Genomic DNA, 27311 nt, shown 5'->3' with positions numbered 1-27311 from the left:
CTTTGATCCTCTTAGACATGGCAAGTGTTTGGAATCCTGTTCTACACCACGGTGACATCACAGGGATGGTGATGTTTTCTTTACCTTGCATTTAAGGGTGACTTTCAATTGGTTCCATGTCTGGAGACCTACCTTGAGCTTTTTCAGAAAGGGAATATTTATTTTGGAGGTTTGTCTGTGGTTCTGTTGGAAATCTGCCATACAGGCCAGTTTGTTATAGCCTGGAAAGCCAGACCTACGCTGTACCTGAATTGCATGCCATTTTGAATGTTGTTAGGATGGACCTCCGCTGCCAAAGCGGGGCATTGAGTACAAAGAACACGTCATGGCAAGTCAACGAATTTGATTTATTGGTTCATTTTGAGCTGAGCCGTGGAGAATGACCCACTACACCAGACCCAATTGCTAGTACAGCATTGAGTCTGTCTTGCCAGCCTAAGTTTCTGAAGGGAGGTCATCATACTCCTCAGAATTTCATTGTTCAATATACTTTACGAGCCGAATCCACAGACCACTGATGACAAATTACTGCTTTTCATTTTCACCCAGAGTAACCTTTTTCTTAACGCCTTACTAGATATTATTGCTCTGACATACCAGCACAAATATGGCAAAAAAACGGAGTAACCGCGAGTTCTTAAAAACTCTTTAATGTATTGAATTTATGAATTTAGAAACAAAAAGTCTTGAATTTTGACATATTGGTGTTAAATTTTGTGTTGTATCCAATAGGGTAAAATGGTACATGGCAAAATATTGAGACGTTTGGTTCGCCCTGCACAGGATAATACGCCCTAATGAACTGCAGGATTTGGGTGCGTACTTCATTTTACTCGGATGAATTTACAGACCACCGTGTATGTGAATGTGGCCCCTCTCCGCAAGGTCATGTCCAATCGCAGTTGTGTCTGAGCACCTTTGTAACTGGGTCTGTGAAGCCATAGTTGCTTGGTCCGTGTATCATGTTTTACTTTGGGCTTCTTGTTTAGGAGATTGCTTGTAAATGCTCAAGGTTCAAGGTTTCTTTATTACTACTCTAACGTTAGATTTTGTTGCAGACATGAGTTTCAGTCCCAGGAAAAAAACCATTACTATCATTAAAACAGATTCACACACTTAGACACTCGTAAGCCTACAACAGCAAAAACAGAAGTGTTTCAATGTCCAATACTCTTTAGCATTGCAATAGCTGCAGGTACAAAGCTGTCTCTGTAACACTTGGTTCTCCATTTCGGGGAGGGGTCGGGAACCTTTTTGGCGGGCAGAGCCATAAATGCCCATTTTTTAGAAATCTCCCGTGAAAGCCATAACATTAAAAAAAAAAAACGATAGGCTAAACACAATTAAATGCATGTACAGTGGAGCCTCGGTTTTCGAACGTCCCGGTCTTCGAGCAATTCGGTATTCAAACAAAAAAATCAAGATTTTTTTGCTTCGGATGTCGGACGAAATTCGGTTGTTGATCCTCGCGAGATGAGCTGAGAGGACCCACATGCCAACTGACTCCGTTTGTTATTACATTCTCGTTACTCTGAGGATTGCATCAACTCTAATCATACCTCTAAATGAAGCAAGTGGGAGCAGTAAAGCCATCCTAAAACACAAAGATGCTCCTAAAGCAATGCGACAGTGAGCGCCCGGCGCGGTGTGGTTGCGCGATCGGACCAAATTAAGCTCCTTGCGCACTGAGGTCCACTTAAATTTTGGAAAGTCCATATGGACTTTAAAAATAATTTCTAAATTTTAGCAACCGCTCTGTCACAATAACGCGACCAGCGCGGTGCAGTTGCGCGAGCGGCGGCGCGCTACGGTTGCGCGGTCTGTGGTGCGCTGCAGTTGCGCAATTGGACAAAATTAAGCTCCCTGCGCATTGAGGTCCACTTAAATTTTGGAAAGTACATCAGGACTTTAAAAATATTTTCTAAATTTCAGTGACGGCTCTGTCACAATAATGCAACCAGCGTGGTGCAGTTGTGCGGTCGGCGACACGCTATGGTTGCGCTTTCGGCGGTGCGCTTTCGGCGGTGCGCTTTCGGCGGTGCGCTTTCGGCGGTGCGCTTTCGGCGGTGCGCTTTCGGCGGTGCGCTGCAGTTGCACGATCGGACAAAATTAAACTTCCTGCGCACTGAGGTCCACCTAAATTTTGGAAAGTACATCAGGACTTTATAAATATTTTCTAAATTTCAGCGCCCCCTCTGTCACAATAATGCACAATAATGCGAACAGAGCGGTGCAGTTGCGCGATCCACAACGTGCTACGGTTGCGCGTTCGGCAGTGCGCTGTAGTTGCGCGATCGGACAAAAATGCGCAAATGAAAAAATGAAGGTTTTTTGCTTGGAACGGATTATTTTTTTCCATTATTTGTAATGGGAAAACATGATTCGGAATTTGAACAATTCACTTTTCAAACAGCCTTCTGGAACGGATTGTGTTAAAATACCGAGGCTCCACTGTATTTTTATAAAGACCAACGATTTTTTGAGTGCACTAATGTATTCTTTTTAATCACGTTTTTATATTGAAGCCTAGAAAAAAACCCTCACCATTAATGAGACTTCTGAGGCTGCATTGTTTTGCTGAGGGCTTTGTAGTCCGGTTGATATGCGGTGAGGTTGAGCTTCATGCAGGCGTTGAGGCTCTCATCAGTCATAATGGCCCGATCTTGAACGGTTCTTGCTGACAGAGACATGTCTTTTATCCGTTTGAGTATCTTTTCTTTATCCGTGAAGTTGTCAAAAAGGTCATTAGCCACATCAAGCATAAATGTTTTGAAATACTCGCCATCCGTGAATGGCTTTCCGTTCCTCACAATTGCTAATGTGCCAGCAAAACTAGCTGAATTAAAGTCACCTTTTCTGGTCCATACACGGAGTTGCTGTTGACTAGCTTGAACCTTCCTCTGGAATTCTTCACATGGTTTCTTTCTGCTGTCCCCAGCTGGGTATTTGGTTGCAAATGTAGCATGTCTCGTCTCAAAGTGGCGCTTGATGTTGGAGCATTTCATTGATGCAATTTTGTCATTGCATATGAGGCACTTAGCAGAGCCTCCTCTCTCCAGAAATGTGAATTCTTCGGTCCACTCACTCTGAAATGTTCGGTAATCGTCATCTTTTTTTCTCTTCGCCATCTTTCTTGCTTGCGTGGCACACACCAGCTAGCTAGCTGAATTTTTAAATAAAGCGCATGGAATTTTACCTCTCACGACCCCGTAGGCACCGTATTGTCCAATATAAATCGCACATTTTTTGTTTGACCTGGCGTGACCCTTCTGTACACCGAAGGGCAGCCAGGATTGGCTGATACGATGCAACCGTGGATTTCAGCCGTAGAAAACAGATGGAATGGATTGCAAACGATATCTTTTATATTTTGAAAGCTAATTTGACATTTTGATTTCAGTAGGTCTATTTTTATCCTTTGATAATATAACAAAATTATTTATGACTTTAATTGTGTAAACAAATGTCAGATTTGTCCGCGAGCCAGACGCAGTCACCAAAAGAGCCATACCTGGCTCACGAGCTGTCGGTTCCCGACCCCTGACTTGAGGATTGCATATCGGTGACCAGAGCGAAGAAGCTGGAACACAATCTACAGAGGACGAGAGCAGTCTTAAGAAAGCTGGCTTTATGCTGAAGCTGTGTAGAGTACAGCTCAGACAGGCTCAGTTAGGACCTCAGCAGTCTTACTTTCAGGTTTTTATTAGCTCATTCCAAAACTGCAACTGCTATATTAGACGTTTTCTGCCCCTCAATTCCAAGAGAGACCAAAGCCTTGCTCCTTTGTCTCTCACTTTACTGTACACAGCTGGCAACACAGAGTACTTCTCACATTTAAAGAATCAAGAGGGAGTCAACAACGTTGCAACAACAAATAAGTCATTATTTCTGTGACCAATCACAGTCACATGTTGGATCAAATATTCCCATAAGAATGCATTGTCAGTCATTTAATTCAATCGACAGCCCAAAAAAACAATGATAACTCCTTATTAAATACTGCAGACACATATGTATAGCAGCAGTTGTCCCCGCTGGCCATGGCACATACGGCAAGAGTCAACAGATCCTTCATAGGCTTATGTCCAGCCATTTTCTTCTCTTCGGTGGTGATGTACGCATGTTCAATGACAATAAAGACTGGTTTCATCACAGTTGAACCCCTGTTGCGCTACGTAGCCTTCTTCCTCTTTCCCAGTCTGCATGACCAGTCAGAATCATTCAGACTTTTGGCAACTGGCATGACCCGTGCAGCATAAAAATAAAATAAATAATATAAATACATTTACTTGTTGCAAAGTGAAGTAAAGAAAATCACTTTCACTCTTTCTTGTCCTGCCAGCGGCTTCTGAATCCATTATGCATAACCTTATGTATGGAAATATGCACGTTACCCTAAAAACTTGCAGTCTCACACACACGCCATGTACTCTGCTGTAGTCACATTATTGTTGATCGATATTCATACGCAAATCCGTCCAAGTCCTCATCTTCTATATCCAAATTAAACAGTTGGACAAGTTTGCCATTAAACATGCCAAGTTCCCTCTCGTCATTGTCTTGTCGTTGTCACGTTGCTCTTCTGCAATTATCCTGGCTTTCCAGAAAGCTCTAATTGTGACTCGTGAGCAAGTCTCTTTGTTTATGCCATTTTAGAGGGTCCTAATGCGGTTTTCTTTGCACAAACGATAGTATTTATTTATCGATGGCGGCAGAGCTACGTACTCCACATGTTACGTGCTGATTGGTTTACTGCCCCGATCTACGTAAAATGTTTAGTCCTCTGATTGGTTCATCAGGTCTACATATTACGCCTGTATATTAACTCTGTGTGGCAGAAGCCACACAAAACAACTTTACAGATTTGCACAAATGATAGTACCGTATTGGCCCGAATATAATATGGTGTTTGTTTCATTGAAATAAGACTGAAAAAGTGGGGTTCGTTTTACATTCGGGGTCTAGACATTATACCCATTCACAACGCTACATGGCGTCAGATATTTTTAAAGCGAATGCTGAACTTAACTCCCCAGGTCAAAGCGAATCCCTGTCACAAAGAAGAGAAATAAAAATAGCTGTTAGAAAGCTGTTAACATGTTGATGATAAAATGTTTGAAAGTTAGGGCGCCGCGCATAAAGTCTCGGGTGAGTTGCTGGTATCAACTAAGTTGCAGTGATCGTGTGCGTCTTTGACACAAAGTGAGTATATACATTTCATTGTTACTACTGTCTACTGTTGTGCCGTTTGTCTGATTGCGGTTTGTTTCGTGTGTCCGCCGTTTGATTGATAGCTTCGCCGCGCTCCTTTAAGTTTGCCTCGCATCGTACGAGTAGCCGTTACGCAAGAGCACGGCGACTAACAGTCACCAGCAAATGTATTTTGTTTTCTTGATGACTTATGTTTGGTGTGTTGCCGAGAGTATTTCATTCATGGTTATTTAGTATAGCGAAACCGTTACGCGCAGTTAGTTATGTAATCATTTTCATAGCTTGTCACGCCAAACAGCCAACCATTCTAGGGTGTTCCTATTCACATTCAGCAAGTCAGCGTTGTTCTGGCTTTTATCCTTTTACCACCCACAAGATCGCAATTGGTTGGACTTATTTTGGCGTGTAATGTTAGGATTGGTCTCCTTACGGATTAACAGGGTCACGACGAGAACGTTCCTAACTTGACCCCACGTCTACTACAACAAATAAAAAATATTAAAAAATACCTTTTGTTTCTTTAAATTTTTTGCATTTTATTAAACCTACAAATGTGTCAGATCATTTTGCCGGACCCTGTATAAGATGCTCTGCATTATAAGGCGCAAGCAGTCATAATCGTCATTCATCTTCTGAAATGCTTTATCCTCACAAGGGTCGCAGGAGTGCTGGAGCCTATTCCAGCTGTCTTTGGGCGATAAGCGGGGTACACTCGGAAGGGGGGTGTAGGATTCATTTAGGGAGGCTATGCCAAAGAAGAAACACAATATGCACCAAGTGGCTCTCTGATGATTCAAATGTTACGTGCCCTGAGAGGGTCCGACTAACTGCTAAAAAATATTCAATATTAGTTATGAAATCGAGCAGATTTGCACAGTTATTGTTGTAACGTTGCACATTGCGCACCCTCAAGGACACCACCCCCCCAGTCCACGAAGTGGACTTGTTATGCCAGGTTGGGGGCCTCTGCTCTAAGCTCCATCCAAGTTCCATTTGTTTTTATTATCCTTGATAAGCTGCCATAATGTGAAGTGTTGTTTCCATTTTTGTGAGATGTACCTCATTGTGTTTTTATTCCGATTTCAGGGAAGGAGGTTGTCCTACTAATGATGGCCTTGAATTCCTTAGCCACACCTGAAGAAAAATTGGCTGCTTTGTGCAAAAAATATGCAGATCTGGTAAGATTGCCGAAAGTGGTCGTCTGGATTTCTCACTTTGAGGTCTTGATTGGTAAAGGGAGCAAATATTGTCAAATGATGGAAATATCTGGTGTTCCTCTATTTTGTGTCTTGTCTTTCGCAAAATAATCCATGTTGGGAACTAACCTGAGTTTTTCTTGATGAAGTACAGTGAACCCGCGTTTTTTGCGGGGTTACGTTCCAAAAAGAAGTCACCTTTATTTATTTTTTTACAATTGTTAGTGTGAAGGTGAAGGCTACCTCATTGTGTGAAGGCAAAGGCCTTCACACATTGTTATTCTACTTTATTATGATTATTATTGTTATTTTTCTTTTTATTAGTGTGAAGGTGAAGACCTTCACACGATTGTTATTGCTGTCCTTTATTAGTGTGAAGGTGAAGACCTTCACACTATTGTTATTCCTGTCCTTTATTATTATTAGTGTGAAGGTGAAGACCTTCACACTAATAATAATAAAGGACATTGTTATTCTACTTTATTATTATTATTATTAGTGTGAAGGTGAAGACCTTCACACTATTGTTATTCCTATCCTTAAAATTATTATTATTATTGTGTGAAGGCGAAGGCATCTCTCCGGCCGCTCACAATTTGTCCAGTTAAAATCATTTACTTCACATCCCTCCCCCCTGTCCTCTGGTGTTCCCCAGGGCTCTGTCCTTGGTCCAATTTTATTTACCATTTACCTCCTTCCGCTTGGTTCGATTTTCAGAAAACACAACATCAACTTTCATTGCTACACGAACGATACCCAGCTCTACGTCTCCTCCAAACCCCCCTACACTTTCCCACTGCATGCCTTCAAGAAATTAAATCGTGGTTCACCTCAAACTTCTTCAAACTCAACTGTGACAAATCAGAGGTAGTCCTCATTGGTTCCAAATCATCCCTCAACAAACAACCCCGTCTTATGCTCACCATAGATAACTCCTTGGTTTCCCCCTCCCCTCAGGCTAAGAGTCTGGGTGTCGTCCTTGACAGCACTCTATCATTTTTCACCCACATCAATAACGTCATCCGTTCGTCCTACTTTCACAAAGTAGGACGAACATCAACCGCCTCCGTCCATCACTCACTCCGAACAGCACTGCTATCCTGGTCCACTCCCTCGTTACCTCTCGTCTTGATTACTGCAACTCCATCCTTGTTGGCCTCCCTCACAAACTCCTCCATAAACTGCAATTGGTTCAAAATGCTGCTGCCCGCATCATCGTCAGAACGCCTGTCCATCACCACATCACTCCTGTTCTGCTCCAACTTCACTGGCTTCCTATAAAATACCGCATTAACTATAAAATCCTCCTCTACACAATTAAGGCCATCCATAACCTCGCCCCTTCATACCTGACTGACCTCCTCCACATTAACATTCCCACCCAGTCTCTTAGGTCTTTATCTTCTATTACCCTCACCGTCCCCCCATTCCGTCTGTCCACTATGGGAGCTAGAGCCTTCACCTGCTCTGCCCCTCGTCTCTGGAACTCTCTCCCCCCTGACATTCGAAACATCAACTCCATTTTACAGTTTCCATCCCACCTAAAAACCCCTTTTTAAGCAAGCATATACTTGAACCCCCCATTCTGCTGCAGATGTTTCCTTACTTTTATACTGTTTTTATACTTGATTGTGTATGTTATTTTATCTTTGAACGGCGTCCTTGAGTGCCTTGAAAGGCGCCTTACAAATAAAATGTATTATCATTATTATTATTCATTAGCTCAGCAGCCTGCGCTGACCTGTTGAATGGAAGTTTTTCTGCTTCAATAATCTGGTTTGGCAATTTCACATTTGCATAACCACTTTGATTGTTCCCTTTAGGATCCTTTGAACATGATCCATCCACAAAACACTTTTCCCCTTTGTCAAGTGGTGTGTCTTGTCTGGGTAACTGTAAATGTTCTTTAGCATCCAAACAGTTATGTGGGCTTCCATCCCCTGGCAACGGGATCAATGTTGCTGGGTTTAGGACTGTGCACCTCCTTATCACAATATGCGGTTGTGACAGAAGTGTAGCAGTGTAGGATAGGTGTCTGGCGGGTGACAAAAAGTTCATTTTGCTTTGCAGTAGCAACACATCTACAGCATGTGGAACTAGCAGTTCCATTTTGTGGAAAAGGACCACATCTGCGGATAGTGTCACTGCAAGCGCTGCTGCGCATACGTCTTGGACACTGGATCCAATATTTTTGAATAAAATGCAATTGGTCTTAGTTTACTCCCATGACTCTGCAGCAACACTGAGGTCATAAAACCATTCCTGCGGTCTGCTGTTTGCACAAAGGTTTTATTGTAGTCTGGTAAGATAAGGGTTGTAGTTTCCATCAGAGCCTGTTTCAGTAATACAAAAGCATCATCCGCTACTAGTGTCCATATTATTTTTTCTGTCATTGCCATGGGGACTCCATGTACAATATTCAGCAGCGGTTGCGTCTTTTCTGCATAATGTGGGATCCATGCTCTGCAGTAATTGTAGAGCCCCAAAAATGACATCATTTGTTTTTTTGTTGCAGGTTTCGGTGCATCTGCAATGATTTGTTTTCTGGTTTTCTCTATCTGTCTTCCAGCAGCTGACAACATGTGACCTAAATAGTTTACTTCCTGTTTGACCCATTGTAGTTTATTTTTGCTTACTTTATTCCCTGAGAGAGATAGTGTAACAAAGCTAAGGAGTCTTCAAGCAGCTAAGCAGCTTCAGTTTCAGAGGCTATCAGGAGATCATCTACATAAACTAGAAGTTGGCTTTTGTTTGACATTTGAAAATCAGCCAAACATGCCATGATAGTTTGAATGAAAATAGTTGGACTATCAGCAAATCTCTGTGGCAATCTGGTGTACGTATAACTTTGTCCTTTAAAGGTAAACGCAAACCAAAACTGTGAGTCTGGGTGGATTGGCACTGAGAAAAATGCATTGCTAAGATCAATTACTGTGAAAAACTTCTGGTTGGGTTTCAAAGTGTTCAGAAGTGTGTGCAGGTCAGGCACATTAGGTGCTCTTGTCTGTACTGCTTCATTTACTGCTCGTAAATCTTGTATCATTCGCCAATCAATTTTATTGGCCTTTTGGACTGGAAAAATAGGAGTGTTGCAAGGAGAATCGGAGCATTTCCTAATGATTCCTCCTGACAAAAGATAATCTATAACGGGGGCAATCCCATATATTGCCTCATGTTTTAAAGGATATTGCTCAACTCTTGGACGCCACACTGATCTTGGTTTGATCTGGACTGGGGGAATGGACATTAAAAGTCCTACATCAGATGAACCCTTTGTCCATAGTTATTCAGGAAGCGCAGCCAATTCCCTCTCCTCCATCTCATTCAAACAAACATTAACTAGTCAGGGAAGCGCATAAGCGCATGCCCTTCCAAGAGCCACTTTACACACTGTTTGCTTCCACATGTCACAACCGGTACTGTAGCTCCACCCATCACCTTTGTCCTCATAATCAGTGACAGATCGGGCAAGTTTAATTTGGCAACCCACATCTGCCCATGTTATACTGTGAGGTTTAAACAATGAAATGTGGGGTATAGCCGACAACTTGTATTTGTCTTTCTGAGGAGCGGGCAGGGGCACAGCAGCAGCTGCAAATGACCTGCGATCAGTGTACAGAGCAGTGAATATTAAGGTTATTTCAGTGGCACTGAGAAAACTTTCAATATATTCATCTTGTGGATCAGTGAGAATATTCATGGTGACAAGTAATTCATTACAAGTCATTTCTGATTCAGGTCGTGACAATTGCTTTCGGGCCTCACTCAGTAAATTGTTTGGTAGCTTGGGATTCTGTTCAGCAGAGATGTCATAGGAACAGCAAACCTGTTCACCTGCTTGTGCAGCATATGAGTCAACATCTCTTACTCTGCATGCTCGCATACCATCGTTTACTGGAATTATTGCAATTCCCAATCTAGTCATCATATCTCGTCCCAGCAGATTCATGGGGCATTTTGGGGATAGGACAATCGAGACTGAAGCCATGACTCCCGTTTCATCATCTCTTACTACAACTGGATCGGAGATACTCTGCTGTGTACCTGCCCATCAGCAGATTTCACCCAAATAGTATTTTGGGAGGCCTTCAAATTAAGGACTTTAGTTTTTATTGCAGTTTTATAAGCCCCGGTATCACTCAAAAACTCGACATCACTTCCTCCAATGGTTAAGGTAACATGTGGTTTAATGCATTCAAAATGTCCCATGCTGTATGGACATCTACTATTTCTTCCTCTGTAGGAGCACAAGAGGTCAAAGGGGAGGAATCTAGTCATGCTGAGAATTTGCCTTTTCCTCTGCCTCGTCTTTCACCTTTTAATTGGTTTTGCATTACGACACACTCTTGCAAAGTGTCCTCGTTTCCCACAGTTCCAGCAGTTGTCAGAATCTGATGGGGGTTTTGAATTGTACGGTGGCCTGCGACCTTGTTGGCCTTGACCTCTTCCTCTGCCCCGTTGGGACCCTCGGAAGAAGACTGTTGTATCTTCATCCAGGTCATCATCATCATCATCTAGATGAAATACATCAGAACCTTTGCCTTTTTTGATCACTTTTTTAGCATGTCTGGCCCACTGCATGGTTGTTGTAACACTAGCAGTGTCCACTTCCACCATGTGTTTCCTCACCGAGTTGCCTATTTCAGGGCGGAAATTAGTGAGGAGTGCATTTTTAAGCTGTTGCTGATAAGCACTCTCAGCTGCATCATTGAATGGTTGGGTACTAGGTGTCCAACAGGACACAGAAAAATATTGAACTTTTCAGACCGCTCTGCACGAGACAATACACCCTATTAGACTGCCGGAATTTGATACTTCATTTTACACCTTTGCATTTACAGGCCACCGTATCTTGTCAGAGCTGGTAAAAACCCCTCCCTCCTCAAGGTCAGGTCCAATCGCTGTTGTGCTGGGGCCAGCACTCACACGCTTTTGTAACTGTTGCCAGCTTCTTTCAGCCATGGTTGCCAGGACGGCGTATCATCGGTTACTTTGGGATTTTTGTTTTGAATTTTTTTTTGTAAATGTTGGTAGTCGTAAGTTAAGATTTTTATTTGCTTGTTCCCAAACCCCTCCGTGAGTCGTCACCTTATCGTGGTGGAGGGGTTTGCGTGCTCCTATGATACTAGGAGCCATGTTGTCTGGGGCTTCATGCCCCTGGTAGGGTCACCCATGGCAGAAGGGTCCTAGGTGAGGGGCCAGACAAAGCACGGCTCAGAAGACCCCTTATGACGAGTAAAATATATGGACCTAGTTTTCCCTCGCCCGGACACGGGTCACCGGGGCCCCTCTCTGGAGCCAGGCCTGGAGGTGGGGCTCGAAGGCGAGCACCTGGTGGCCAGCCGGGCCTTCGCCCATGGGGTCCGGTCGGGCATAGCCCGAAAAGAAAACGTGGGTCCCCCTTCCCATGGGCTCACCACCTGTAGGAGGGGCCAAAGTGGTTGGGTGCAAAGTGAGCCGGGCGGCGGCCAAAGGCAGGGACCTTGGCGATCGATCCCCGGCTGCAGAGGCTTGCTCTCGAGACATGGAATGTCACCTCTCTGGCTGGAAAGGAGCCCGAGCTGGTGTGTGAGGCAGAAAAGTTCTGACTAGACATAGTCGGACTTACCTCCACACATAGTTTGGGCTCAGGTACAAGCCCTCTCGAGAGGGGCTGGACTCTCTTCCACTCTGGAGTTGCCCACGGTAGAGGCGTCGAGCAGGTGTTGGCATACTTATTGCCCCCTGGCTGGGCGCCTGCACATTGGGGTTCACCCTGGTGAGCGAGAGGGTAGCCTCCCTCCGCCTTCGGGTGGGGGGACGGGTCCTGACTGTTGTTTGTGTCTATGCACTGAACGGCAGCTCAGAGTACCCACCCTTGGAGTCCCTGGAGAAAGTCCTAGAGAGCGCTCCTTCTGGGGACTCCGTCGTTCTACTGGGTGACTTCAATGCTCACGTGGGCAATGACAGTGAGACCTGGAAGGGCGTGATTGGGAGGAACGCCCCCCCCCCCCCCCCCCCCCCGATCTGAACCCGAGCGGTGTTCTATTATTGGACTTCTGTGCTCGACACGGATTTTCTATAATGAACAGCATGTTCAAGCATAAGGGTGTCCATGTGTGCACTTGGCACCAGGACACCCTAGGCCGCAGTTCGTTGATCGACCTTGTAGTCGTGTCATCGGATTTGCGGCCGCATGTTTTGGACACTCGGGTGAAGAGAGGGGCGTAGCTGTCAACTGATCACCACCTGGTGGTGGGTTGGCTCCGATGGTGGGGGAAGATGCCGGTCCGACCTGGCAGACCCAAACGCTCTGTGAGGGTCTGCTGGGAACGTCTGGCAGAATCCCCTGTCAGGAAGAGCTTCAACTCCCACCTCCGGCAGAGCTTTTCCCACGTCCCGGGGGAGGCGGGGGACATTGAGTCCGAGTGGACCATGTTCCGCGCCTCCATTGTTGAGGCAGCCGACCGGAGCTGTGGCCGTAAGGTTGTTGGTGCCTGTCGTGGCGGCAATCCCCGAACCCACTTCCCCTTAGAGATAGGGTGAGAAGCTCGGTATCCGGGAGAGACTCGCAGTAGAGCCGCTGCTCCTCCATGTTGAGAGGAGCCAGATGAGGTGGCTCGGGCATCTCATGAGGATGCCTCCTGGACGCCTCCCCGGGGAGGTGTTCCGGGCATGTCCCATCGGTAGGAGACCCCGGGGACGACCCAGGACGCGCTGGAGAGACTACGTCTCTCGGCTGGCCTGGGAACGCCTTGGGATCCCCCGGGATGAGCTGGAAGAAGTGGCTGGGGAAAGGGAGGTCTGGGAGTCCCTCCTATAGCTGCTGCCCCCGCGACCCGACCCCGGATAAGCGGAAGAAGATGAAGGTGAAGGTGATGAAGACTGCTGGACTGTCTTTGTGCAAGCTCTCCCCAGTCCAACCAACCAACCAACCAACCAACCAACCAACCAACCAACCAACCAACCAACCAACCAACCAACCAACCAACCAACCAACAACTCGTGTCGTCTTTCTCTGCACTGTAGCAGATATTCCAGCTCTTTATGATGAGTGTGCCAACAGATTGCCTCTTCTGACTGTGAACATTCATCTGAAATGGACATATTAATTTTATTGTTTTTTTAGAATCTACATCAGAGAGGTATAACGCCTCTGATAGTTAACAATTCGGATAATGACCAAAGAGTTTGCTAAGAAAATTGCACCGGTTAACAAACAATGTCTTGGTTAGTAAACACCTACACATCACTGTCCACAATGAACACGAAGAAAACAGGAAGAACAAAACAGGATGTTTGTTGCAACAAAAACACGCCAACAGCAATACACCCTTTAACCGTTAGTTCCCTCTCCAAGCAGTTATCCCCCTGGAATCATGTTTCAAAGTATTGTAGCAGGGTCACTTTCGATACACACTTGTCACGGCATGCAGTGTGTTTTCAGATGTGTTTTTTTTTTTTTTTTTTGATAGTAACGTTGTTGACCTGCTTACAAATAACAGCCATACTTTGAGCACACCCCTGACAGTAAACTTTGGCATTGGCGTTACGTCCTTTGTTGTACCTCAGTGAGGGAAATTCTTTCAACCAGTCCTGTCTTAACGAATACATTTTGGCCTTTTTAATTTGAGTGTTGGGCAAGGGCTCTATTTCAGATTCGGTTACCTCCTCTATGTCCGAAGGACTGGGGCTTGGCATCTTACCATCAAGTGCTTCGTGTTTTGGCTGGATGGACTCTCAGTAGTAGGGCTGGTTGTAACAGTTGGGTTAGTGTTCTTGGTGAAAAAACTGCTTCAACCTCTCTTCATTTTCCCTCGATTTGTCGCATTTATTTTCTTTTTCATTTCAGTTAGTTGGTTTTGGTTGCATATGCGGCCAAAATGGTCGCACTCTGGAGCCCTGTATAGCTTAAATCAATCAAAACAATTTGAGTCTTTTCTCCAAGACAAAACCATAACGTGTGGAGCTTATCAAAACTGAAGACTCGGGACATCGTGAGTCGGTGGGGAGAATACTTTGAAGACCTCCTCCATTCCACCGACACGCCTTCCATTGTGGAAGCAGGGCCTGGAGACTCAGAAGTGGACTCTTCAATCTCTGGGGTTGAAGTCACTGAGGTAGTTAAAAAACTCCTCGGGGGCAAGGACCCGGGGTGGATGAGATCCTCCCAGAGTTTTTAAAGGTTCGGGATGTTGTGGGGCTATCCTGGCAGACACGCCCCTACAGCATTGCATGGACATCAGGGATGGTGCCTCTGGATTGGCAGACTGGGGTGGTGGTTCCCCTCTTTAAGAAGGGGGACCGGACCGGAGGGTGTATTCCAACTACAGAGGAATCACACTCCTCAGCTTCCCTGGTAAGGTCTATTCAGGGGTGCCTGAAAGGAGGGTCTGTCGGGAGGTCGAATCTCAGGTTCAGGAGGAACAGTGTGGTTTTTGTCCTGGCCATGGAACAGTGGACCAGCTCTAAACCCTTGGCAGGATCCTCGAGGATGCATGGGAGTTTACTCAACCAGTCCACATGTGTTTTGTGGACTTGAAGAAGGCGTTTGACCGTGTCCCTCGGGAACTCCGCTGATTCCGGAAATAGATGCGGCGCTGACGTCAGACTCATCGTCAGTTGCAGTTACACTTATTCAACCCGCCTAGAGCCTGAGTGGTATACTACTAACGAAGTAATGTGTTAATCATCAGGTAATAATGTGTTAATAATTTCACATATAGGTTGCATCCCCGGCCAAACTATGAAAAAAAACCTCACTTACAGTCCAGAAAATACGATAAATAAACTTTGTTTTACTGAACAGCCTTTACTGTACAACTTCACAAGGATAATAATGTACTGTATAAGATGTACACAATAACTACATTACTCTGAATCAATATTCAATATCTAATAACCCAAGTCACTGTTTGGGTACACTCGCATGTCTTGTGTGCGCGCTTTGTGTGATCGATTCCCGCTCAGTGGCAGTGCGCTTGTGGGTGTAATTGGTTGTTTGTCTCTTCATGTTTGTGCCCTGCGACTGGCTGCCGACCAGTTTAGGGTGTCGTCTGTCTTTCGCCTTTTGTTAGCTGGGATTGCACAACCCTGAACAGAATAAGTGGTGTTAAAAATGTTTTACCGTATTGGCCCAAATATAAGATGACCCGGATTATAAGACGACCACCTCTTTTTCAAGACTCAAGTTTGAAAAAATACTTTTTGAACACCAAAATAAATTTTTATACAGAAAATAATTACAGTACATCTGAAACAAATGATTACAACAATATATTCAAGAGAAAAGGCATGTTATTTTGCCTCATTCAAATCATGCAAAAACTGTCTTCATATCTTAATAGCTGAACATTTAAATATGTAAACTAAAGTTCAATCACATTTGTAAATGAATGGCTTCTTGCAATAACTGCATTAACTTTCAAATTGAAGTCTAACTGTAGTTTTGAAACAAATCTGAATCAGGAAAAACATTGCAATAAAATAATGCAAACTGGTTTAAACTTGAGAGTAGCTGAGATCTGTCGTGTCAGAACATTACTCCTCACAAACATCCTCTGCCTCGCTGTGCTCAGTTTCACTGTCCTCACTCCCATCCTCTGGCTCCGCTGGCTCCTCCCAGAGCACGTTATCCTCACTGCCGTCCAGGGCATTTGATATGCAACATTTTTTCAACCCGTGGATGATGCTCTTTGAGGAAACTGCATCCCATGCATGGAGGATCCACTCACAGAGCAAACGTACCGGAGGCTTCTGAATGTTTCTCTCCAAAGTCAAAGGTCAGGCGCTGTGCTAGACTTGCTCTGGATCACAGTGTTAGTCCGTTACGCCGCATCATTCTTTTACACCAGCCGAGGCTTGCTTTGAAGTCAGTGGTGGGTATGTTTAGCTCTTTGGCTATTTCCACGGCCTTGAACTGAATGACAGCTCCGCTGATGGGCATCCTGTCCTTTCGTTTCTCATCCACATACGCGAACACCCTCCTGTCGAGCTCTTGAAAGCAGCCGCTTTGAGGACCACGGAAAGCTTTTCTCTGAGCATTTTGTAGCTGATCTTTTTGAGTTCATCTCTGTCCATTAAACGCTTTGCAATTGTTTGAAAACTCTGCCTCATTTATCAACATCGTCTCTAAGTTTGCATCATAACTTCTCCTCAGCTGCTGCCAGTTAACCTAGCCGTTCTTCGACCCACTTTTCTCCAGATTATCGCTACATTTCTCCTTTTTCTGTTATCTCCTCTTATTTTCTTCTGTTTTGTTTCTTACCGCTATTTTTTATTTTTCTTATTTGTGCTACCGCTATTTCTATTTTTATTCTACGTGACAGCAGGTCGCTTTGGCCTGGGGAGTTAAGTTCAGCATTCACTTTAAAGATATCTGGCACGATCTAGCGTTGTGAATGGGTATAATGTCTACACCTCGAATGTAAGACGACCACCACTTTTTCAGTCTTATTTCAATGCAAAAAACCACCATCTTATATTCGTGCCAATACGGTATTCATAGAGACCAAAGGTATGAAGAACAGTAACATATTGAAACAAAGTACAAATGGATGGATTAATTGATGGATGGAAACTTTAGCTACATCGACACATGTTACACACACACGCGTATCATATTTATATTTATATTATTTATACATTATTTTCTGGATGTCTTTTATACTACATAATATAGTAATTACATGTTTGAAACTATTTTTTAATGTTCGAATGATAACATTTGCATCTATATGGTTTAATATACACTTATTGATACACAAAAAAATTAATGTATGTTAAAAATGAGAGGATGACACTACTTTGCGGATTTTCACATGATGCGGGTGGTCTTGGAACCAATTATCCGCGATAAACGAGGAATTACTGTATATTGTATGCTCTGCATTATTAGTATTTCATGTCTGTGGTTGGTCTCGGAAACAATGACTTCTCTATGTGTTGTTAAAACTGTGTTCACTCGCTCCTGATTCTGTAAATGTGAAGTACTCTGGGTTGCCAAATGACTGCAGTTAAGGAAATGAGAGGCTGGTCTCTCCTGGGGTTAAGAACAGAAATAGTCTAAATGGGCAGCTGCACTTTGGGAACATCCATCCATCCATCTTCTTCCGCTTATCCGGGGTCGGGTCGCGGGGGCAGCAGCTTTAAGAGGGACTCCCAGACCTCCCTCTCCTCAGGCACTTCATCCAGCTCATCCCGGGGGATCCCAAGGCGTTCCCAGGCCAGCCAAGAGACAGTCTCTCCAGCGCGTCCTGGGTCGTCCCTGGGGTCTCCTACCGGTGGGAGATGCCCGGAACACCTCCCCAGGGAGGCGTCCAGGAGGCATCCTGATGAGATGCCCGAGCCACCTCATCTGGCTCCTCTCGTGGAGGAGCAGCGGCTCTACTCCGAGTCTCTCCCGGATGACCGAGCTTCTCACCCTATCTCTAAGGGAGAGCCCGGACACCCTGCGGAAGAAACTCATTTCGGCTGCTTGTATCCTGGATCTCGTTCTTTCGGTCACAACCCATAGCTCGTGACCATAGGTGAGGGTAGAAGCATAGATTGACCAGTAAATCGAGAGCTTTGCCATTTGGCTCAGCTCTCTTCACCACGACGGACCAGTACAGAGTCCGCATTACTGCCGACACTGCACCCATCCGCCTGTCGATCTCAAGTCAAGTTTATTTGTATAGCCCTAAATCACAAGCAGTCTCAAAGGGCTTCACATAGACAATCAATTGACAATAATTCTCAAAGCATCCCCTGATCTTAGGCTCCCAAAAGGGCAAGGAAAAACTCAAAAAACCCCTACAAGGGGAAAAATGAGAAACCTTGAGAAGGGACCACAAATGGAAGGATCCCCCTTTCAGGATCACCAGGCTGCAATGGATGCAAAGAGGGCACATAAAATACATCATATGGAAACCAAAAAGTGGATGCCCAGGCCAAAGCCAAGAGCTGTCGGAGGTGCCTTCGATTGTCCTGGCAGTGTCCTCCAGGAGGGTATTCCACTGCAGTTCCCTCATGGTGAATTGGTCCACGAGAATCTAGATAGCCATCGTCAGCATGGGTGTCACCTAACCACCTCCCCAGCCAGGGAGGGGTGGGGGAGTGGGGTCGGGGAGAGGTTAAAGGCCACATCATAGAAATACGTCTTTAAACGTGTCTTAAATGTTTCTACTGAGGTAGCAGTTCTAATATCCATTGGCAGGTTATTCCAGAGCTCTGGAGCCCGAATGGAAAATGCTCTAGCCCCTGCAGACATTTTCTTGGCCCTCTGTGTCACTAAAAAACTAGCGTTTTGCGAACGAAGGTTACGAGACGGAACATAAGGAACAACTAAGTCGACGAGATATGAAGGCGCTAAGCCATGCAATGATTTATAGGTTAACAAAAGAACTTTGAAGTCACATCTTAAATGGACCGGGAGCCAATGTAAATTGGCTAATATTGGGGTAATGTGATCAAATTTTCTTGTCCGTGAGAGCAGCCTCGCAGCAGCATTTTGCACTAACTGTAGACTTTTGATGCTGGACTTGGGAAGACCAGAGAATAATGCATTACAGTAGTCCAGGCGCGACGTGATAAATGCATGTATAATAATTTCGGCATCACTGGTCGAGAGGATTGGGCGAATCGTAGCAATATTACGAAGGTGAAAAAATGCTATTCTGGTTATATTTTTAATATGCTGTTGAAAGGAGAGCGTTTGGTCAAATATTACCCCGAGATTAGTTACAGTATCATTCTGAGTGATAATACGGCTATCCAGAGTTATAGCGGTTTCCTTAAATAAATGTTGATATCTCGCGCTCCATTCTGCCCTCACTCGTGAACAAGACCCCAAGAACTCCTCCACTTGGGGCAGGATCTCATCCCTGATCCGGAGAGGGCATTCCACCCTTTTCCGACCGAAGACCATGGACTCTGATTTGGAGATGCTGACCCTCATCCGACCGCTTCACACTTGGCTGCGAACCGCTCCAGTGAGAGCTGGAGATCACAGCCTGAAGAAGCCAACAGCATCACGTCGTCTGCAAAAAGCAGTGACGCGATGCTGAGGTCCCGAAACCGGACCCCCTCAACGCCTCGGCTGCGCCTAGAAATTAATAATAATAATAATAATAATAATAAATTATATTTATATCGCACTTTATATTCGGAGGAATCTCAAAGTGCTACATGGCAAGTAAAACCAAGAATAAAAAGCAAGGACAAGTATAAAACAACTGGACGACAACCAGGATATAAAAACAGGAATTACAGAAATGCCAAATTAAAGAAGTGAGTTTTAAGTCCGGTTTTGAAAGAGTCAGTGGATTGGGGTGCTCTTAGGTGGTCGGGGAGGGAGTTCCACAGTGTGGGGGCTGCATGGCAGAAGGCCCGGTCGCCCATGGTACGCAGCTTGGTGTTGGGGACATGGAGAAGGTGAGAATTGGATGAGCGGAGGTTTCGGGTGGCAGATTTGGGGGCAAGGAGTTCTTTGAGGTATGGGGGAGCATGTCCGAGGATGCACTGGTGAGTGAGGAGGGCGATCTTATAATTTATTCGGAATTTGATGGGGAGCCAGTGCAGAGAACGGAGGATGGGTGTGATGTGGTCGCTTTTCCGCACCCTCATCAGGATCCTAGCAGCGCAGTTTTGAATGTACTGGAGCCTCTGGAGGCTCTTGCCAGGGATCCCGATGAGGAGTGCGTTACAGTAGTCTAGCCTGGAGGAGACAAAGGCGTGGACAAATTCTGTCCATAAAGATTATGAACAGAACCGGCAGCCTTGGCGGAGTCCAACCCTCACTGGGAACGAATCCGACTTACTGCCGGAAATGCGGACCAAACTCTGGCATCGGTGATACAGGGACCAAACCGCCCTTATCAGTTGGCTCGGCACCCCGTACTCCCGAAGCACCCTCCAGAGAACCGACTCACGACATCCCGAGTCGAGGTCAGCAGCACACCATCTCCACTGTAAACAGTGTTGACCGTGCACTGCTTCCCCCTCCTGAGACGCCGGATGGTGGACCAGAATTTCCTCGAAGCCGTCCGGAAGTCATTCTCCATGGCCTCGCCAAACTCCTCCCACGCCCGGGTTTTTTCCTCAGCAACCGCCGAAGCCGCGTTCCGCTTGGCCATCCGGTACCTGTCAGCTGCCTCCGGAGTCCCGCAGGCCAAAAAGGCCCTATAGGACTCCTTCTTCACCTTGACGGCATCCCTTTACCGCCGGTGTCCACCAGCGGGTTCGGGGATTGCCGCCACGACAGGCACCAACAACCTTACGGCCACAGCTCCGGTCGGCTGCCTCAACAATGGAGGCGCGGAACAAGGTCCACTCGGACTCAATGTCTCCCGCCTCCCCCGGGACGTGGGAAAAGCTCTGCCGGAGGTGGGAGTTGAAGCTCTCCCTGACGGGATTCTGCCAGACGTTCCCAGCAGACCCTCACAGAGTGTTTGGGTCTGCCAGGTAGGACCTGCATCTTCCCCCACCATCGGAGCCAACCCACCACCAGGTGGTGATCAGTTGACAGCTCCGCCCCTCTCTTTACCCGAGTGTCCAAAACATGCAGCCGCAAATCCGATGACACGACTACAAGGTCGATCAACGAACTGCGGCCTAGGGTGTCCTGGTGCCAAGTGCACACATGGACACCCTTATGCTTGAACATGGTGTTCATGCCAGCAGTCATTTATTTGATTGACTTCACCTGGTGCACTGGTGTCATACTTTCAAGATCAGTAGCAGACATTTTGCAATAGTTTCTGACAACCCATGTCACTCAACTGATATGGCAATGCGTGAGTCAGCCAAGACTCTTTTCTGTGCTAATGTAGTTCTGTGTGAAATACTACAAGCGTAGTGTTAGAAAACCATCCACCGTGCCAAATAATTGCATAGTTTTTATAATGTTATGTTGATGTGTGGACTCTGTAATTGTGTACGGTGGCAGCAACTCTGCCGTAACTGCCACAAATCTGTCTCACTGGCTTACATAGGCACACGGGCTGCCAAGTCCGCAGCTTTGTAGGTTCAATGGAGTAGTTTTCCTAAATGTATGTACACTGACGCAACGCAAGCTAGCATCCTTTAATTTGGTGAGCTCTGTACCTGGCATCCAAGTGTTTCATTTTCAAGACATGGCTAACTGACGACCACCCAATTCAACCGTTTCACTAATGTAAACATTTGGTAATTATTGGTTTTAATTCTGAAGACTGGAGGGATGACGTTGAGGCAGTTTCCCCAGAAATTGCATTCTCTTTATGATTTTTATTGTACTATTTACAACCATTCTTTGTCTCAATCCTTGGAGAATGTATAGAATCACATACTGGAAAGTAAAAATTATTAGGGTTTGTGTAGGACAGTCACATTGATATCACTCCTGACCTCATACTGTAGCAGAGTTGAGGTAACTTTGTACTTACCAAAAATGGAATACTGTAGTACGTAGGTGGCATAATGGTGTGTTGCTTGCACTGTGGTTTCAGTTGGAGGAAAGCCGTCGCATGCAAAAGCGTCTGAAAGCCCTACAGAAAAAGCAATCTCAAATTGTAAAAGAGAAGATCCACCTGCAGGGGGAGCACAGCAAAGCTATCCTGGCCCGTAGCAAACTGGAGAGCCTCTGTCGGGAGCTACAAAGACACAACAAGACTTTGAAGGTTAGCAACAGACAATCATAAATTTATAACAATATTGATAATTGCATTACATTAAACACTGTCAGGTTAGGGTGCTGAAATGAATGATTTTGTCATCTGTTTAGCACAAGCCTCTTCCCTCTTCTTCTGGCTGACCTTGTTTTCTGATAGGAGGAGAATGCCCAGCGTTCCAGGGAGTATGAGGAGCAGCGCAAGGAAGCCATGCTTCACTTCCAGATGACTTTAAGTGATATTGAAATGCAGATGGAGCAACACAGCTCACACAACATTAAGCTGAAGCAGGAGAACATGGACCTTGCTGAGAAACTTAAAAAGCTCATTGACCAGTATGAGCTCAGAGAGGAGGTAAGAGATTGCCTGTGCCAACTTAGTGTGAAATGAAATTGCATCAGTTTAGTATAATTTATTAATATAGCCCCTAAACACAAACACGTCTCAAAGGGTTTTACATGGCCACGTTTGACAATTATTCTCGACATCCCCTGATATTAACTCTTAACTTAAAGAGGGCAAGAAAAAAACTCACATAACCCCAACTGGGTAAAATTGAGAAAACTTGAGAAGACACCACAGATGGGAGGATCCCCTTCCAGGATGACCAGGTTGCAATGGGTACAGAGTGGACAACATTGAACACAAGATGTTAAAACGATGCAAAACGAGGTAATGTCGATGTAAATAGTGAAATGAAAAGCTGCAGGAAGATACCCTCAGTCTTCATGGCAGTGCCTTCACAGAGGTGGTCCACCTCAGATCTCGTCTCGATTGGTTGGCGTGGATTCCAAACAGCAACTTTCAATTTGGGTGTCACCTTGGCCCCCTATGCCCGGAAAGGGGCAGGACAGAGAGCACAAGCTGCGGCTGAATTGGCCAGAGTAGGTTAATTAAAGGCAATCACATATACCGTATTTTTCGTACTAAAAGTCGCTCCGGAGTATAAGTCGCATCAGCCACAAAATGCACATTAAAGGGGAAAGAAACATATATAAGTCGCACCGGAGTATAAGTTGCACTTTTGGGGCAAATTCATTTGTCAAAATCCAACACCAAGAACAGACATGAACCAGCAACAACAGGCTAAACGATACGGTATGCTAATGTAACAAACACAAACGAGGAGCTGAGAACAGGCCTGACGTAACATTAAAAGTTATCCAAATAACTATAACATAAATAACACCTTTATCAAACTATCCGTGTCACTCCAAATCATTAAACCCATGGAAATCTTCGTCCTCTGTCCTTGTCCACACTCAAGATTCAAGAATTTTTATTCGTCATCATTAAATCCATCGATCGAATTCTGTCCTTTATGTAAACAATGCCGTGTGTGCGATGTGCCGCTGACATCGTCAGTTGCAGTTCATATTACAGTAATCGTTTATTGCGGTTTCACTACATCGTGGATTTTTTTTCCCCAAATTTAATTTTTTTTTTATTCTAAATAAAACGTTTCAATTGAGGAATTATGGCACGAATGTTGACCACACGTCAGCAGAAGGCAGGGAGTGCCAACACAATTGCAGTGCGTACACTTGTACCTTTTCAAAAAAAAATTGTCATAATAAAAAGAGTTCTGAAATCACATTTAAGTGTTATACCTTGTTATAGAAAAATCATTATAATAATAAAACAGTTCCAAAAACATATTTACAGTATGTACACTTGTACCTTGTTATTAAAATTGTTATAATAATAAAAGCCAAATTAACCAGCTCAGTGGCCTAGTAGTAGAGTGTCCGCCCTGAGACTGGAAGGTTGTGGGTTCAAACCCCGGCCGGGTCATACCAAAGACTATAAAAATGGAACCCATTGCCTCCCTGCTTGGCACTCAGCATTAAGGGTTGGAATCGGGGGGTTATATCACCAAAATGATTCCCGAGCGCGGCGCCGCTGCTGCTCACTGCTCCCCTCACCCCCAGGGGATGGATCAAAATCACATGGGGATGGGTTAAATGCAGAGGACAGAGCCCTGTGAGACTGCTTGTGATTTAGGGCTATATAAACTTGACTTGATTGACTTGAAAAGCTGTTCTAAAAACATATTTACAGTATGTGTTCAGAATTCTCCATGTTATTTGTTATTCAGCCGTGCTTTGATTTGAGGTAGGGTGCTTTATTTTGAAGGCTGTTTTCAGCCGATACCATTTCAAATCATTAAATCAACTGACTCTGGAAGTCAGTGAATGGAACTCATTGTCAGTGAGGCTCCAATTATTCCACAGCCATAGTGCGCCCTCATGCGGGTTAATGTGAAAACAACATGAAGTGATCCACTATATGAGTAAGTAGGTAATGTGTAAATGATCAAGTAAAAATTTGTGAATAATTTCACATATACAGTGGAGCCTCGGTTTTTTAACTCCCCGGTTCTCGAACAAATCGATATTCGAACTAAAATTCGAGATTTTTTTTGCTTCGGATTTCGGACGAAATTCGGTTGTCAAACCTTGTGATATGAGCCAAGAGGACCCGCATGCCAACTGACTCCATTCATTATTACATTCTCGTTACGCTGAGGATTGCATTAACTCTAATCATGCCTCCAAAGGAAGCAAGTGCGAGCAGTAAAGCCATCCTAAAACACAAAGACGCTCCTAAAGCAATGCGACAGTGAGCGCCCGCACGCTGCGGTTGCGCGATCGGACCAAATTAAGGTCCCTGCACACTGAGGTCCACTTAAATTTTAGAAAGTACATCAGGGCTTTAAAAATATTTTCTAAATTTCCGTGACCGCTCTGTCACAATAATGCGACCAACGTGGTGCAGTTGTGCGGTCGGCGACGCGCTACGGTTGCGCGTTCGGCGGTGCGCTGCAGTTGCGCCATCGGACAAAAAAGAATAAAAATATGCTTAAAAAAAGGCGTTTTTGCTTGGAATGGATTCATTTTTTTCCCATTATTTGTAATGGGAAAACATGATTCAGAATTTGAACGATTCACTTCTCGAACAGCCTTCTAAAACGGATTGTGGTCGAAAACCGAGGCTCCAATTTGCTCCTGAGTATAAGTCGCCCTCTCCCCCTAACTATGAAAAAAACGCAAGTCATTCTCCGAAAAATACATTAAATGGATTTTTTAATTGTGTCTTGAAAGCCTCTATTGAGGGAGTAGCTCTAATACCTATGGGTCAGGCATTCCAAAGGTCTGGAGAATGCTCTTGACCCTGCGGACTTTTTGGCCCTTGCCGTCATTAAAAGACCAGCGTTTTGCGAACGTTTCAGGACGGAACGTATGGTACAACTAGGTCGATGATAGGAAAGCAACGAGCCATGCAATATTTTGAATTAATATTAATATTACGGGGCGGCTCGGTGGGGCGCTGTTTAGCACGTACGCCTCACAATTAGGAGGGTGTGGGTTCAATTCCACCTCCGGCCCTCCCTGTGTTTGCATGTTCTCCCCGTGTCCATGTGGGTTTTCTCCGGGCACTCCGGTTTCCTTCCACATCCCAAAAAACATGCTTGGTAGGCCGATTGAGCACTCCAAATTGCCCCTAGGTGTGAATGTGAGTGTGAATGGTTGTTTGTCTCTGTGTGCCCTGCAATTGGCTGGCAACCAGTTCAGAGTGTCCCCGCCTACTGCCCGATGACGGTTGGGATAGGCTCCAGCACGCCCGCTACCCGTGGGGACTAAGTGGTACAGAAAATGGATCGATGGATTAATATTACGGTGGCTGTAGCTTTGAATACCAAAAGACCAAACTTCAAATTCTATAAAGTAGTGATCATCAGAAGCAAGTCTTCTACCGATTACCGTTTTGGCCCGAATATAAGACGATGTTTTATGCATTGAAATAAGACTGAAAAAGTGGGGGTCGTCTTACATTCGGGGTCTAGACAATATAAGCATTAACAACACTAGATGGAGCCAGATACCTTTAAAGCGAAGTTACGTCACCGCGCCTTACGTCTCGCGTGAGTTACCTCAGCTTATCGCGATTGGGGGGGGCAATTTATACTCAGGAGCGACTTACGTGTGATTTTTTTCACAAAATTTTCAAAATTCAAAAATCCGCGATGCAGTGAAACCGCAATAAACGACCCGCAATGTAGCAAGGGATTACTGTCATTTAAACTGCAAGTGACGTCACCGGCACCACGCGGCGGTTGTTTACATAAAGGACAAAGGATCCGATCACGGGCTGACAATGACGACGAAGGGCCCCACGTTTGAAGGATTTAATGATTTGGAATGACACAAGGTTTGAAAAACTTATTTATGTTATAGTTATTTGATGTATTTTATTTCGTGAAGCAACTTGTATATGTTTCTATCGTTACAGTTCAGTAGTTGTTGGCTCGTTGAACTCTTGTTTTGGTAAATAAAGAGCCGTTTACCAAACCCACGTCTTTTCTGGTACTTTGTTAACACTACAATATAGTTATATACTAGATCTGTGCGGCGCGCGCGCGGCGTTGTTGACATAAAGGACGATGAATTTGATCGATGGATTTAATGATTAGGAGTGACACAGATGGTTTGATAATATTGTTGTTATTTGAAATATACTTTATATGTCGTTATATGGGTCTGGAAGAATTAGAAATGCAACTTACAAGTCCGATGTCAGCGGCACGGCGCATATGCGGCATTGTTTACATAAAGGACGATCGATGGATTTAATTAATTGGAGTGACACAGATGGTTTGATAAACGTGTTATGATGGATTTAATGAATTGGAGTAACACAGATGGTTTGATAAACATGTTATTTATGTAATACTTACTTGAATAACTCTGAATGTTACGTCAGGCCCGTTCTCAGCTCCTCGTTTGTGTAAATGTCACGTTAGCATACCGTATCGTTTAGCCTGTTGTTGCTGGTTCATGTCTGTTCTTGGTGTTGGTTTTTGACAAATGAATTTGCCCCAAAAGTGCGACTTATACTCTGGTGCGACTTATATGTTTTTTTTCACTTTATGTGGTGCGCCCTATGTGTGGATTAAATACAGAATAGACCCGCAATTGAGTCTGCGTCTTTTCACCCAAAGCGCCTTATGGTGCGGAAAATACAGTATATATGTGTGTGTGCGTGTGCGCATGTGCGTGCTTGTGAAGCAGTGCGATGTAATAAAGCGATGGCTTTGGCATTGCTTCTTGAAGCACAAGATGGCTCGTTCCCGTTCATTGGAGACAGCAACACTGCTTCCCTGTGGACAGAGAAGGCATTGCCTTTCAACACATGTAAATATCTGAGCATGTGTGCATACGTGCGTGGAGATGAATACGTCTGTGTGTACGTCTTGAAACAGTAAATGCGTGCTCACTGATCCACAAATGCACAT

General features: G+C 44.9%; 1 protein-coding gene across 3 annotated transcripts in view; it reads left to right on the top strand.

The window, feature by feature from the left end:
* txlng (taxilin gamma) overlaps positions 1-27311 on the top strand; it is a 79914-nt gene that overhangs the window by 27053 nt on the left and 25550 nt on the right. For all 3 annotated transcript variants that reach the window (XM_085906881.1, XM_085906883.1, XM_085906882.1), the window contains 3 exons: positions 6298-6389; positions 21854-22024; positions 22175-22369. In XM_085906881.1, the coding sequence (XP_085763007.1) occupies positions 6298-6389; positions 21854-22024; positions 22175-22369 (458 nt within the window). The remainder of the gene's footprint in view (positions 1-6297; positions 6390-21853; positions 22025-22174; positions 22370-27311) is intronic.

The sequence above is a fragment of the Syngnathus leptorhynchus genome, chromosome 3, assembly GCF_054491065.1.
Source record: "Syngnathus leptorhynchus isolate UIUO chromosome 3, UIUO_Slep, whole genome shotgun sequence".
Taxonomy (NCBI): Eukaryota; Metazoa; Chordata; class Actinopteri; order Syngnathiformes; family Syngnathidae; genus Syngnathus; species Syngnathus leptorhynchus.
The sequence above is the reverse complement of the archived record's forward strand: the minus strand, read 5'-3'. Positions and strand labels throughout refer to the sequence as shown.